The sequence below is a fragment of the Myotis yumanensis genome, unplaced genomic scaffold (genome assembly GCF_028538775.1).
Source record: "Myotis yumanensis isolate MYYU_CA2020_CCGP unplaced genomic scaffold, mMyoYum1.0.hap1 SCAF_6, whole genome shotgun sequence".
Lineage (NCBI taxonomy): Eukaryota > Metazoa > Chordata > Mammalia > Chiroptera > Vespertilionidae > Myotis > Myotis yumanensis.
Genome location: NW_027223757.1, coordinates 80,717,744 through 80,733,879, shown reverse-complemented (window position 1 = coordinate 80,733,879; position 16,136 = coordinate 80,717,744). Strand labels below are relative to the sequence as shown.

Genomic DNA, 16,136 nt, shown 5'->3' with positions numbered 1-16,136 from the left:
TATTGATTTCAGAGAGGAAGGGAGAGGGAGAGATAGAAACATCAATGATGAGAGAGAGTCATTGATTGGCTGCCTCCTGCACATCCCCTAGTGGTGATCAAGCCCACAACCAAGACATGTGCCCTTGACTGGACTTGAACCTGGGGCCCTTCAGTCCACAGGCTGATGCTCTACCCACTGAGCAAAACCAGCTAGAGCAAGGCAAATCTATTGATGTTTTTGTCTCACATAGATTTTTCTCTCTCTGCCTCCCTCCCCTTTCCTCTCTTTAAAGTCAGTGGGTAAGTTAGCAATGTGTTCAGATTTTTAACTAAAGCAATGAAATCTAAGGTCAAATAGAATGTTATTTCTGGGAATAGGACTCAAGGAAATGGTATAAAATGGCAAAGGACTTAACTGTAGTAAATTATATTGGAAAGTTGTCTACTAGACTATAGTTATAATAATGACTATCGTTATAATGACCTTAATGGTATTTTCATTGCAATAGGAACAATGAAGTACCAAAACTCACTCTCTCTTTCTCTCTTTCTTTCTCTCTCTCTCTCTACCCCTGTCTCATTGAAGGAAGTTTAATGATGTTTAAGAGCTCACTTTCTGACTTTCAATCTGGGTTCTGCTAAATTACTCTTCTCATAGTCGGATTATGTAACTGTTTCCTAGTCTATAAAAGGAACAAATGATAGTGCCTTCCTTATGCAGGGTGTTCTGCAGACTAAGTTATAATGAATGTAAAGTTCTTAGCTCAGGGATTGGCCCATAGTAAGTTTTTAAATGCTATTGTTATTTTAGAGGTTCTAAAATTAGGGTAATGTATTATGGGTATCAGTATTTTTTATCATAAAACCAGGAAGTTTTAAAAGTTAGATGTTCTGAGCTATCATTTCACTTTTGAAATCTTTCTCTTTCTTATGGTAGAGTTTTCAGTCATGTTACTAAGTACCATTAGGGAAAACTGGATACCTGTAAATGTAAACTTTGTTTAACAGCGTTTTCTTTATTCTAACTTAAAATAGTTGATCTCATCCTTTTCTATTGTAGCCCTCAATCATACAGTCACTAGGATCCAGAACTCAGAACACGGAGATAGCAAAATCAGACACTGAAGGTAAAACAAAAGGTAAGTGTTTCAATAAAATCTTCATATTAAGAATGAAACATGCTCAGAAATTGTTATTTGTTGAAGGCATTTGTCAACACCATACCACTTAATCAGAGTATTAAATCCTGCTAGCTATAGGTATCATGAGGTCAAAGATTTTAATATGCTTTGTTCACTGATGTTCTACCATGACAGTTAGAACTGTGCCTAGAGCATAGCAGGAACTTCGTAAGCAGTTGAATGGATATGATTAATGAAATTATTACTTAATTTCACATATGGTATTGGCTGAAATTATTAAATTCATTTTAATAGTTTCTAGTATACATTACTTTGCACTAGATAGAAACTTAAGTATTTGTAGAAAGAATCAATGTATATAAGTTATATTACTTACATTCTTTATTTTAGCTAAGGAATATTGTAGAGCGTTATTTGCCTATGAAGGTACTAACGAAGATGAACTTACTTTTAAAGAGGGAGACATAATCCACTTGATAAGTAAGGTAAGATCTTTCTCTGGTTTGAAAATCATATGTAATTTATTCATAGAAACATTTTTTCAGTATTCTTATATTCCCCCTAGCACCTGAGCCCTGGAAGTGCTGGGACTTGTCATGTTTGTTTCTGTGTCCTGAGAACCTGGCACATAGTGAGAGGCGCGAGTGTGTGTGTGTGTGTGTGTGTGTGTGTGTGTGTGTGTGTTTAGGAAACTTTGTTGTAATTGATATTATTGGGAATTATTTTTACCGTCATGTTGCGTTTTTCTTTAACCTTAACCCACCTTCAGGTTTCTGTTCGTACTTTCTCTTTTACCTCATCCCATTTTATTTGAACCTACTGTTTGTTGTTTTGTTTTTAACACATTAAGCGCCCAGTAAGTCACTGTGACTGACGCTATACTTTCTGTCCGGAAGACAAAACAGGCTGGGCGCTTAACGTGTTAATATTTAAAAAAAAAAACCCACAAGGAATAATGAGGAAACAATTTAAATGTCCCTCAACATGTAAAAATTATCCTGTGGAAAGTAGTGCAGCTAAACAGTATTATTGGGATGTAGGCAAAATCCTATAATTAGTCTTTGTAAGAGAGCAAAATTATAAATATTTTGTTTTTGGTGTAACCCCATTGAATCATTTTTGAAATTTATTTCTATTGTTTTAAATTAATGATCAACTGATTCACTGTATGCCATTTTGAATATTCATACAGTTTGGATTAATTTCTCATGGAAGGATGGCATTTGGAAGAAATTGAAGAACTTGTTAATTTCTAAACCAAGTGAATAATGTGATTAATATTGAGTATTAACATGTTGGGAAGAATATTTAGTAAGATACAGTTTGGAAATTCATATTCTCTTTTCACCCTCCTCTCCTACTTCCTTTTCTTTTTCCTTTCTCCTCCCCAAGAACTTTCTATCCTTGTAAATTAAATTTAAAACACTTGACTTATAAACCCAACTTTATAACTGCTGCTAGAAGCAATAGTGAGGAATATTTTTTATTAGGAGGATCTCATGATATGTTTAGGTTTTTTTTTTTCTTGTAAAAAATAATGGAATTCAATAATTTTCTATAATTTTTTCTTATTTAAAGATAACCCTTATTTTAATTATTCTTCATGTTGAATTTTAGGAGACTGGAGAAACTGGCTGGTGGAAGGGTGAACTTAATGGTAAAGAAGGAGTATTTCCGGACAATTTTGCTGTTCAGATAAATGAACTGGATAAGGACTTTCCAGTAAGCTTTATTTTTCAATGATGATAATAGTTTAAAGAACCTTTTTTCAATATTTTTTAAAAAACAGAATGTTTACATTGTTACTGAATACTGTTATGAGGGTGTTTTAGATTCATGTCTTCAAGTAACTTATTTGAATAATAGTAAAAACAAAACAGTATTTCAGTTCTGTCCTTTATTCCTGGTTTTCTTTCCCTGCTGATAATATTGGAGAGTAACCTTTGACTCATTACTTTTTAAAAAAAAATACATTTTTTATTGATTTCAGAGGGGAAGGGAGAGAGAGAGAGAGAGAGATAGAAAAATTAATGATGAGAGAGAATCACTGATCAGCCGCCTCCTGCATGACCCCCTCTGGGGATCGAGCCTGCAACCTAGGCATGTGCCCTGACTGGGAATCAAACCGTTCATAGGTGGATGCTCAACCTCTGAGCCATACTAGCTGGGCTCATTACTTTATTTAATTAAGTGGGAGGGGAGTCAGAGGTGGTGGAGATGGGAAAAGCAGTGGGGGGAGAGGGATACCTGCAATCATGTCAACATTAAAAGTTTTTTTTTAAGGGAAGAAAAGAAACACCAACACATACACACACACACACACACACACACACACACACACCCCTTTTAATATGGAAACAGATACCCTTAATAAATTATAAAAAAATAAAATATTACATGCAATGGAAAAAGAAAAAGAAAAAAAGCTGGCCATTCTAGTTAGATAAATTAGCACTTAGCTGGAAGACATTATATTTTTATTTAATTCATTGAAAATAAGGCAATGTAGATCTTACTGTTACTCTGTCAGTTCATTTTTTGGTAGGATAAAAAGCAGTCTTTGCCTCCTTATAGGATTTATTATACTAGTATCTATTTTACTTCTCACGGTGAATAAAGTAAATCTGAGTTTCATCAGTAATCTTTTGTTTCTGTGCACCTTGATCCCTTCTTCCCCCATGAAGGGATGAACCTAATTGAGTTTTAAAAATGTATAGGGGGGAAGGGAGTTAGAGTGCAGATACACAGCAAGACAGTCTACCACATTTGACTTAGGCAGTGCAAAGCTCTCTAATCTTCTCAGTCTCTCATTTAGTTAAGTAAATTGCCAGAGGTTACTCTGTGGAGGCTCACACTGTTTGAGGCCCTTCCTTAGCTGTATTTGATTCACTATTGATTCAGCCTCCCGTGTTCTTTATTTTTATACTTTTTTTTCCTGCTTATTGAATTTAGGGAGAGAAAGAAACATCAATTTGTTGTTCGATTAATTTATGCATTTATTGGTTGATTCTTGTATGTGCCCTGACTGGGGATTGAACTCGCAACCTTAGTGTATGGAGATGGCGCTCTAATCCACTGAACTACCTGGCCAGGGCTTTTTCGTAATGAATACTTTTTTTTTTTTTTTGGTCTTTTATTGGATGCTTATACCCTGTTGATTATTAGTTATTTTAAATTTGGAAAAACCAAATTCACATACTTAGAAAGGTGTCTCAATTTTTTTAACTCATTAGGTAAATCCTTATAAATCTAAGAGAATTTGAATAAATTAATGAAACATATACCTTTGCTTTTATCTTCTTTTTGATCATTCTGAAGAATCAAGAATGAAAGCTACATATATTTACTAGCTGCTCTTTTTGTTGTTTAAACGATGAGTATTTCTTTTCCTTTCCCTGCTAACCCTCCCCACCCAGGTGTCAATTGCTAAACACAGTGAAATGGTACATAGAAATCTTAAACTAGAGGAGGCAGAACAGAACAGTTTTGCTCTTCAAGAATTCGTAGTTTTATCTAACACTGATAAATTTTGAATTTTGACCAAGGAGGTATTCTAATAGAATAAAATTTTCTCCATGACCTTTTGTGGAGTTGTTGGATTTATTTTATAATTTTTAGCAGGTAGGGATTAAGGGGAGATGTTCATATAATTTTGATTTTTAATGATCAGAATTTATTTTAAGTATATTTAATGTGTAAGTATTGAACTGTTTTCACCATTATTATTTTAATAGAAACCAAAGAAACCACCACCTCCTGCTAAGGGTCCAGGTATGTAAGAAAACTGTTTTTTCAGTTTGCTGTTTTCATATCTTTAAATTCTAAAATGGTGAAATTTGGTGTTATGTACACCGTTTATTTTCATTAGCAAAAAAAGTATGTGCTATGTATCAAGGTATGAAGTAGGAATGTTGAAAATAATTTATATACTTTAGTTCTATGTCATTTTTATTAAGAGAATTGACTAAGAATTGCTGAGAAATTTAATATATTGACCTGACAAATTATTTTTTCTGTCTTTTCAGATGAAATTTATTTTTTAATGTCTCAAACAAATGCTGATTTTTTTATGTACTCTTCCTTAAGGAAGTGTGTTAGGGATTAAAGAAACTAGAAGAGTTTATTTTTTTAAACAGTTGAATTAAACAAATCTAGAAGAATTTTCCAGAGTTAATGCTTTATAATCTGGCTCTTTGTCTATGTCTGTGAATTTCAAAGCATCCAATTTCTGATGTTTATAAATACAGTACAATTTTTTCTGAAAGATTTGCTCTTTATAGAATAATGCAAGTCCTTTCCTGCTCAATAGTTTTAGCCTTGTATCTGCTGACCTAATCCCAGACCATGGAAAACACAAGTTAAAAATAACTTTTAAATAAGATAGTTTTGGAGGCTTTTTAGACACTAGTTAAATTGGTCCTACAAAGTTAATTAAAATCTTCTATATATATATAAAAGGCTAATATGCAAAGTGTCCCCTTGGGAGTTTGCCGGCTCCCTATGATATGCACTAACCACCAGGGGGAGGTGCGGAATGAAGGAAGGGCCTGGCCAGCAGCCGGAAGGCCCCGATAGGCCCTGATTGCTGGCCAGGCCTAGGGAACCTTCCCTGCACAAATTTTGTGCACCTGGCCTCTAGTTATATAAAATAAAACACCAAATTCCACAGTTGCTGTAGCAGCATTTCAAGTCTCAACAGTCAATATCAGACAGCACAACAATAGAATATTTCCATCACTGTAGTTAGTTCTCTGGACTGTGGTGGTGTAGAGGACATGAATACCTTCATTTGACAAAAAAAAACAACAACAACAAAAAACTCAGATTACAGAGTTATTACTTACTCATGCTAACAGTGGGAGGTTTAGCATTAAATTGAGCCTAGTGATTCTGCTTTATTGTTCTTTTTGTTGACCATGTTTTCATCTGATGTTATTTTTAAATGAACCTTTACTAAAATGGTTTTTGTGCTGTAAAATGATTTTTTTAAGGTATGAACTTTGTTTTTTTCCTTAGCCCCAAAGCCTGAGCCGCTATCTACAGAGAAAAAGTATTTTCCTGTAAAGCCTGAAGAAAGAGGTATGCCTAATTTTTCCACTTAAAAAAAAAAAAATAACTTTCTTTTGTTGTCTCGCCACACTGAGCCATTTATACTGATATTTAATAAATGTTTAGTATTTACTTTGCAATGTTTGGTGTTTTCTGGGAGGAATAGTTTGTCAAGATCCATAAGATGTTAAGATTTTACTCAAACTGACACCAATTTATATCCACTAAAATGTTAAACCATTTTTTTTTTAGTAAGGATTTAGTATTTATTCATAGTTATTTCAAATAATGTATAAGAAAACTAAGCATAAACATTCATACTTTTATTATTTTTATAGTGCCCCAGTTGAGAAACATTGTTAAAATAGGGTTATTTAAAACATGGAAGTGATTAATTATGTATTGTTCAATTTTCACTTCACTTATCATGTAAACTTGAATGTTATTCAGGATACCTGTATGTATTTTGTTAAAAAACATTACTCCAACTCAGCCAGTGTGGCTTACTGGTTGAGCATCCACCTATGAACCGGGAGGTCCCAATCAGGACACATGTCCAGGTTGCAGTGTGGGGCATGCAGGAGGCAGTTGATCAATGATTCTCTCTCATCATTGATGTTTCTATCTCTCCCTCCTTCTCTGAAGTCAATAAAAATATATTTAAAAACAAAGAAAAAACATTACTTCATTACTTATTTTTGTGGCTATTATTAGTTTGTAGAATATACCTCCTTTGTACAGAAAGATCTGGAATGGTTATATCTAGTAGATGAGGCTATATTTACCTGCAAAAACATGAATACTGTTTTAGAATGGTTTTGTTTCTGCTGCCTTTCTTTGTTTCTTACCTAACCTGTGACTGACCTCTCTTAACTGATTTCCCCTACTTTAGTTCCTTGTCTTGCTTATATTTTATATCTTTACAGAATTCTTTTTTTTAATAGACTATATTTTAAAACAGTTTTTTTTAATTTATTGATTTGAAAGAGAGAAAGAAAATTGATTTGAGAGAGAGGGAGAAAAAGAGAAAGATAATTGATTTGTTGTTCTACTTATTTATGCATTCATTGATTGGTACTCGTATGTGCCCTGAATAGGGATCGAACCGGAAACCTTGACTTTTGGGGGCAGTGCTCTAACCAACTGAGAAACCCATCCAGGGCTTAGAACAGTTTTAGAGTTAAGCAAAATTGAATGGAAGGCACAGAGTTCCCATATACTAATTACCTGCACACATGTACAAACTTCTCCACTATCAACATCTGCACCAGAGTAGTACAGTACTACAATTGTTATAATCAGTTCACCTCCATTGACACATCATGGTCATCCAAAGATTATAGTTTTCATTAGGGTACACTCCTGGTGTACATTTTACGAGTTTGGACAAATGTGTAATTTGGTAAGTGTACATTTATAATACCATACAAAATAGTCTCGCTGCCCTAAAAATCCTCTCTGAGGGGTCTTTTCATTTCTTTCTGCTCCGAATTCCTGACAACCACTGATCTTTTCATTTTCTCCATAGTTTTACCTTTTTCAGAATGTCATGTAGTTATAATCATACAATGTGTAGCTTTTCACATTGGCTTCTTTTACTTTGTAATAAGTCTTTAAAGTTCCTTCAAGTCTTTCAGAGTTTAATTGCTCATTTCTTTTTAGTGCTGATTAATATTCTATTATCTGGGGCCATTTAGCTACTGAAGGGTTGTTTCCAGCTTTGGTAGTTATGAATAAAGCTCTCTTCACATCTCCATGCAGGTTTTATATATCTGTTTTCATTTCATCAGGTTAAATACCAAGGAGTGTTATTATTAGATCATATGGTAAGAGTATGTTTAGTTTTATAAGAAACCACCAAACTGTCTTCCAAAGTGTGTGTACCATTTTGCATTCCCACCAACAGTGATTGAGAGCTCCTATTGCTCAATATCCTGTCCAATATTTGGTATTGTTGGGAACTGATTCCAAATTATATATATATATATTTTTTAAATATATTTTATTGATTTTTTACAGAGAGGAAGGGAGAGAGATAGAGAGTTAGAAACATCGATGAGAGAGAAACATCGATCAGCTGCCTCCTGCACATCTCCTATTGGGGATGTGCCCGCAACCCAGGTACATGCCCTTGACCGGAATCGAACCTGGGACCTTTCAGTCCGCAGGCCGACGCTCTATCCACTGAGCCAAACCGGTTTCGGCTCCAAATTATATTTTTGTTACCATCTTCTACTGTTTTCACTCACTAAATGCAACAACCAGTCTTTTCCCTGAATATGTTATGCACCTTCATAGCTTTATCTCTTATTCAGTAATTGAGCTCTGCGTGTGTAATGCAAAGCGCTGAGGTTTGGTAAAACCTCAGGGTAATGCTTGCCAATTCCAAAGAAATAGCCTGGAGAACTGGCTGTGAAAGGCATGGATTTATTAGGACTTACTGGTACATGCACACCAGGGCCATGCGGTAAAGTTTTTCCTGCTGCACCGGCTACCACTTTTGAAGTTGAGCTATTAACTCCCATCTGGCCTACAGATAGGCCACACAGGGGGCAGGCGGCCAGTACCATTGTTTTGCTACCACCCAGACTTTCCCAACTCAGGATTTTATAGAGTAAAGAAAACAGAGAAAAACAGAGCCTACAGGGGGAGGGGGACAGCTGCTGTGTGAGATCAAAATACTAGCTGTTTTCTGATTGAGAAGCTGGCTCGTCTCCCAAGGTCTCACAGTCCACTTACTGATGGCCTTCACTATATTCCCCACAGGGTGGGAGGGGGAGGTGGAGCATGGGAGGGGGCCCATGTTCCCATTTACCATACAATATGGAAGATTTCCCTATTCCTTTTTTTTACATTTGTGAATTTTATTTATGATGTAAAAGTAATTTATCCTCCTATATAATAAAAGGCTAATATGCAAATCGACCAAACCACGGAACTACTGGTTGCTATGACGCACACTGACCACCAGGGGGGCAGACACACGATGCATGAGCTGCCACCTGATGTTCAATGCGCTCCCACAAGGAGAGCGCCTCTCATCCAGAAGCTGGGCTCATGACTGGCGAGAGCAGCAGTGGTGGCTGGAGCCTCTCCCACCTTCCCAGCAGCACTAAGGATGTCTGACTGATGGCTTAAGGGGAGTGGGCCTAAGCTGTCAGTTGGACATCCCCCGAGGGCTCCTGGCCTGCAAGAGGGCGCAGGCCAGACTGAGGGACCCCCCCTCCTTGAGTGCCTGAATTTTGTGCACCGGGCCTCTAGTACTTAATAAAAGCATTTCTTAATCTCAGATTAGTCCTTTGTGGTATCGCTATTGTTAGGTCTGATTTTTGGGTCAGTTCATTATAGTACTTGGTTATAATATCTGTCCCTCATGAAACTCATGTGCAGATATGTAGAAGTGTATTGCTGGTTTCATCTACATTATGATATTTCTCTTATAGTCCTCTCCATCAAATAGATAGTGGTTTGTTAAAATTCAGATGCTGACTTCTCATATTTTCTGAGCTCTGTGAGTTGATCTTATAAACAAAGATAATTGCTGCTTTTTTTACATTTATGTCCTCAGAATCCTGGCCATGATGAAGTAGCAAAGACTGAATTTTCCCTCCTGAGTTAAACAACTAGGAAATGACAAAATATTTGACAGTTTCAGATACTGAACAACAAGTAGCATAGGATTGTTATACTGAGAGAAATTGTCAATGAAACAAGAAAGGCAAGCCCTGAAATGATTCCCGGCTTATTGTCTAAAAGCATTTTATAAGCAACAGAAAAGAGGAAGCCAGACAGAGCTTAGTTTTTCTGCAGAGTTGAGGAGATTGGGGATTAAGGAGGCCAAGGCAGCTACAGTGTGTGGGGCAGAGTGCCAGAATGGCGGTAACTGCACAGGAGAGAGCACTCAGATCCTGTGGAACTTACCATGAGGCTTTCTTTGGCTGAGTACTGAATTACACACATGTGTAAGAGAACTTGGATAGCTGGAGAAATAAGTGCTGAAAAGCATTTGGTGAAGCAATTTCTGGAACTCACAAAAATTTTGTTCCTACAAGCCATCTTGGAAAGAACTCAAGGCATTAGATAGAATTTCTAATAAAGTATCTCACCGTAGGTGCTCTGCACCTATCTTGGAAACAAATGAAACTAATTTTAGAACAAAATTCAAAAAACAAAAACAAACAGCCTACAGGCATACCTTTTTCTTATTATTATTGCGCTTGGCTTTATTGTGTTTCACAGATGTTGTGTTCTTTTACAAATTGAAGGCAAAATCCTCCTACCAGCAAAGATTACAACTTGCTTTATTGTGATACTTGCTTTATTGTAGCAGTTTGGAACTGAACCCACAGTATCACTAAAGAGTGTAAAATTCACGATGTCCTTTATCTGATTTTAAAAAAATTTATCAGGTATGGGGGAGGGGGAAACAGGAGAAAATAGTGACCAATAACTTAAAGAAAAATCAGTCCATTTAAGGAGACCCAGAAATGATAAGACATAAGGAAGTAGCAGCAAGGACATTAAAAGAGCTATTGTAAATGTATCCCATGTATTCCAGAAAGTGGAAGAAATTTGAACATGATGTTGTCAGAAATGGAAAATATAAAAAGAAACCCCAAATTGAACTTTGTGGATGAAGAATACAATATCTGAAATGAAAACCACTGGATGGAATTACCAGGAGATTGGAGAATAGAGAAGAAAATATTAATGAATTGGAAGATAAAGCAATAGAAACTATCTAAAATGTATAGAAAAGACTAGGGGGAAAAAATGTACAGAGCATCAGTGACCTGAGAGACAATATCAATTGGTTTTACTTATTGATAAAATAAGTAATGGGGACAGGAAAAAATATTGGAAGAAGTAATAGTTGAAAAGATTTCAGATCTGGTGAAAACTATAATCCTATAGATCCAAAAAGCTTAATGAATGCCAAGCAGAAGAAACATATAAGAAACTACCTTAAGGCATATCAGTGCATTTGACTAAAGCAATGACAAAGAGAAGAGCGGATAAAGTTGGAAAGAAAATAACTGTCCACCTTGAGTTGTCGCCCAGCAAAAATACCTTTCAGGAAATGGAGGCAAAATAAAAACTTTCACACAAAATCTGAGGGAACACATGCCCAACAAACTATATGCTACATAGAAAATGTTAAAAGTTATTTTTTGGTGATGGAAAATGATGCTATGTAGGTGTTTGGATGTACACCAAGTAATGAGGAATGCCAGAAGTGGTAAATATGTAAATAAATAGAAAAGACATTTGTTCTCTTAGTTTTAAATCTTAATACCAAAATTTCACTGAAAAGATTTTTTTAAGAGAGAGTAAAAGGGAGAGAGGGAGGGAGGCAGAAAAACATCTATGTGAGAGATACATTTATTGGTTGCCCCTCGCACACACCTCAACCAGGGTCGGGATTAAACCTGCAACCAAAACAGGTGCCCTTGACTGGGAATCGAACCCACAGCTCATTGTTGGGCAGGCCGATGCTCTAATCACTGTGCAACACCGGTCAGGGCTTCACTGAAAAGATTTTAAAATTTATGTGTTGGTTTCAAAGTTTAAGTGCAAATATAAGAATCTAATCTAATAATAGACAAACAGGGTAATTGACCGTACCTTCGCTACGCCTCCCATTGGCTAATCAGTGAGATATGCAAATTAACCGCCAACAAAGATGGCGGTTAATTTGCATACGTAGGTGCAAAGCCGAGCAGCGAAGGCCTGGGTGCCAGGTGCCAGAGGAAAACTGATGCCGGCAGCCAGGGGAAGGGAAGGCCTATTGCACGAATCTTTTCGTGCAACAGGCCTCTAGTTGTTTTATAAGTGAAACAAGACTAATGTATAACAAGGGACAAAACTCTTAATATTTTTCAAAATGTTTTTGTTAACTTGACATGACTTTGATAGATCTGGTGCAAGGAATAGGGAAAATGGACTAGGGGAAAGAGCCAGTTTCAATATGATACTAAATATTGGTGCAGATTAATTTAACCCTTTTTAAATAAAAATAGGCATGTTAAAGTTCTATCCTTGTTCCACAGTCAACAGAGCAAGCCTTTTCAAGCCATGTCAAGTGCCACATTAGGAGCCTTAGCTTTCTGACAGGAAATAAAGTATATTTCACCAGTACATGTGTTCATGACTTTTGTCTTTTATGATCCTAATTGCACAGAAGATATTTTTTGAAAAGCTCTGCTGTGTTGGGGAGGGGGAAAAAGAGCCACTAGAAGACATGCATCTGATCATCCTACATTTGACTCTTAAGTGAGGATGCTTTTTTCCTTGGGATACTTTTTCAAATCTTAAGAATGGAGTTTAAATCTTCACTGTCTACTCCTTGCCCCAAGACGCCATGTGTATCTTCTCAGATCTACTTAGCAGTTTTATGCCGCTGATTTTCTCAGAGGTACCTTGAATGACAACCATGCTGTGCCTCAGAAGACTGGTACTATCAGCACTTTGGAGTGTAAGTTTTTCTCTTGCTTTTTGGAAAAGCTTTCCTGGGCATACCTATCAGTAGTTTATTTCATTCTTGGTGTACTTTCTCATCCTTGGCATGAAATATGTATGACAGGAAGGGATGAACTGATGTTTATTTTGGGGTGCCAGGCAAGGAAGTGTAGGATAGGATATAATAAAAGCTCTATCAGGCTTATAAAAATCAATTAAATGATAACCTTTATCATGTCCTCCCCAAGGCCCCAGGCACATCCACAGCAAGAACAGAATTGGCTGCTGAAGCCTCGCCTGGTTCCACATTTTTATTATTAGAGGCAGTGAATCTGCTCACTTTTCCTTGAGGAGCATTTCTTCTCTGTTTGAGAAGTTGGGGTCAGCCTTCTTATTTTTCAGTTGATTCCTAAACAGAACAAACATAACCAGACTCATTGAAGATCATTTATTATTGGAGGTGTCTTTCAATTTGTGGCACAATCTGTAGTACATAGACATTGAGTTGAGAGCTGTGGCAGGACTCTATTGTATTTTATATTTAGCATGCTTACCAAAAAGGAAATGATACTTATCTCTAATGTTCTACAAAGGACATTTTGATATCTTTAATTTCTCTCTCCAGATTGAACCTAAAAATAATCTTGACCTCTTAAGAAGTGGCAAACTATATTTATTTATAACCATACCTGAAACAGACTTAACAAATGCTAAACATATAACATAAATTCAGTCAGTTATGTATGAGGCAACTTGCTTCTGCTAATTACTAGGAAGATTAAAAAGTTTCTTTTTTCATTTTAAAAAATATTCTGACCATTGCTAGTTGAATAGTTAATAGACATTAACTACTGTATTGTGATTATACAGAGACTTAGAAAATGAGCAGAATGTGTTGACTAGAAAAGCAAAGGTGATTCTACAGAAAGAGAATATAAAAAGAATGAGAGAAAGCATAGCATATTCAGGAAATGGCTCCAGGCACCTAGGAGGAGTTTTGAGGAACTAAGCTAGACAGGTAGCTTGGTACAGTTGTCCTCAATCCTGGTCACATGTGAGAATACTGGGGTGTCTAAAAAATATGTCGATGCCTAGGTTCCTCTACAGAATTTTATAGGGTAGGGCTCAGGTTTTAGCCTATATAACGTGATTCTAATCTGAAGACAAAATTGAGAACCATTTGTGTAGTTCATGATAGGCCTTTCAATGGTATGAGATGTAGCATGTATTTAACTATAATAATAAAATTGTAATATGCTAATTAGACAGCTGGACGATCTTCCGGACAAGGCCGGGGCTACGAGGACCAAGCCCCTTGCATGAATTTCGCGCATTGGGCCTCTAGTCTGTTTACATCTTGCCCTGCTCCAAAAAGGATTTAAAGTAGTGATAAGGGTTTCAGAATTTATACTATGGAAATAGTGTATGTGTATTTTCCCTCGAATATGTGTATGTTATATATAACACATCAACTTAATGTGTTTGAATGCTTCCTATTGCATTTGGGAGAAATATCCAGTTTATAATATTTTTTTCTCTAAAGCAGACTTTCTTGATCACTTTAGCCTTAGCCTAGCCTTGCAAGTTTTGAGTGATTGGCTTCTGTTGACTTTTCTAATATTTCTCATAATTTTCTTTTCTTGCTCACTGTGTGTAGTACACTCCCCCACTATATCATGTTTATAGAATACCAGTATTTTTTTTTTCAGAGTTACATGGTATAGTACTCTTTCCCTGGAATCCTATCTCTCTTATACTCCTTGCAGAAACTTTTTATGGCTAATTCCTTTTTATTTTTCAGGTTTCAGTTATAATATCCAGTGTATGTCACCTCCTTGAATTAGTTTTTTTAATTACTCTATCTAAAAATAGATATAACTCATTGTTATATGTCACCTATTAGTTTAGATTTATTTTGTTTTCTCACGTGACTAAACTTCATAAAGACACAGGTGTAGGGAGTGTGTGTGTGTGTGTGTGTGTCTAAATCTTATTTGACATTGGTTCTGTAGGTCCTTGCACAGTAGGTTTATAATGCATATGGATACACAGTACAATATTTATTGTATAATTTAAACACTGGTGTGACCTGTTTAGATATGTTTTTCTGAAACTTTGTTCTCATGCTATTTAGGTAGATGTGGTGGTATGGATAAAAAAAGTTGGACGTTTTAAAAGCAAAGAAAATAAAACATTCATTTAAACTTACTTAAACAATTGGGAAACAGTCTTAGGTAATTAGAAGTCCAGAAGTAGGGGTCATCCGACCTCCCTCACCCCAAACTCTATAATTTATGATGGACCTGGATTATCTCTTTCTCTCTTCATTCTGCCAACCTAGTGTTTACTTTATCTTCTAAATTGGTTCCCCTTGTGTGGTTACAACAATGTTGACAGTGACAGTCAGGGCAACATGACATTTTTCTAAAGGAGATACACAAATGGCTTACAAGCACATGACAAGATGTTCAGTGTCATTAGTCATTAGGGAAATGAAAACCAAACCACAATGAGCTACCGCTTCACATTTACTGGGATGGCTATAATATTAAAAATGGAAAATAGCAATATTAGCAAGGATGTGCTGAAATTAAACCCCTCGTATATTGCTGATACGAATATAAAATGTGTCAGTTGCTGTGAAAATTTTTAGTAGTTCCTCAAAAAGTTAAACATAAAATTACCATATGTTTCAGCCATTCCTCTTAGATATATACCAAAAAGAATTGGAAACAGGTATTCAAACAAATAGTTGTACACAAATGTTCATAGCAGCGCAGTTCACAATAGCCAAAAGGTGGAAACAACCAAATATCCTTCAATAAATGAATGGATTATGCTATATTCATGGATACTATTCAGTCACAAAAAGAAAAAAAATAGTGATACCTGCTATAATGCGGATGAACCTCAAAAATATTATTATGCTACATGAACTAAGCCAGACAAAAAAGGTCACATCCTGTATGATTCCATGTATATATAGAATAAGTAAATCTATATAGGTAGAAGGCAGCTTGGTAGTTTCCAGGGGCTGGGTAAAGGAGGGAAAAGGGAGTAAATGATTAAGGGAACAAAGTTTTCTTTTGGGAGATGAAAGGGTTTTAGAGGTAGGTAGACATGGTGGTTGTAAAACATTGTGAATATACTAAATGGCACTGATTTGTTCACTTTAAAATGGTTAATTTTATGTAAGTTTTACCTGAATTAAAATCTAGTACACAAATACATTGCCATCATATATTAATTATATAGGGTGTCCCCAAAAATGTATACACATTTTAAAAGCTGCTAACTCACTTAATTTTCATTCCTTTCAGGGTTAAACTAATTTGAAATAATGGGTGAAGCCAGACTAAGCTTTGAACAAAAAATTTATCCTAAAGTGCCACTAGACTTTTTTTTTTATGGGGATACATAAAAGATAAAGTTTACAGTACAAAACCAGGAACAGTCGACGAATTGAGGGGGCACAAATACCAAAGGAAATGATTCTTAATGTTTG

General features: G+C 35.8%; 1 protein-coding gene across 2 annotated transcripts in view; it reads left to right on the top strand.

Annotated features, from left to right (window-relative positions):
• Nucleotides 1-16,136, top strand: part of CD2AP (CD2 associated protein) — a 116,382-nt gene that overhangs the window by 75,077 nt on the left and 25,169 nt on the right. For both annotated transcript variants that reach the window (XM_070418449.1, XM_070418450.1), the window contains 5 exons: nt 1,042-1,120; nt 1,514-1,608; nt 2,741-2,845; nt 4,858-4,894; nt 6,140-6,202. In XM_070418449.1, the coding sequence (XP_070274550.1) occupies nt 1,042-1,120; nt 1,514-1,608; nt 2,741-2,845; nt 4,858-4,894; nt 6,140-6,202 (379 nt within the window). The remainder of the gene's footprint in view (nt 1-1,041; nt 1,121-1,513; nt 1,609-2,740; nt 2,846-4,857; nt 4,895-6,139; nt 6,203-16,136) is intronic.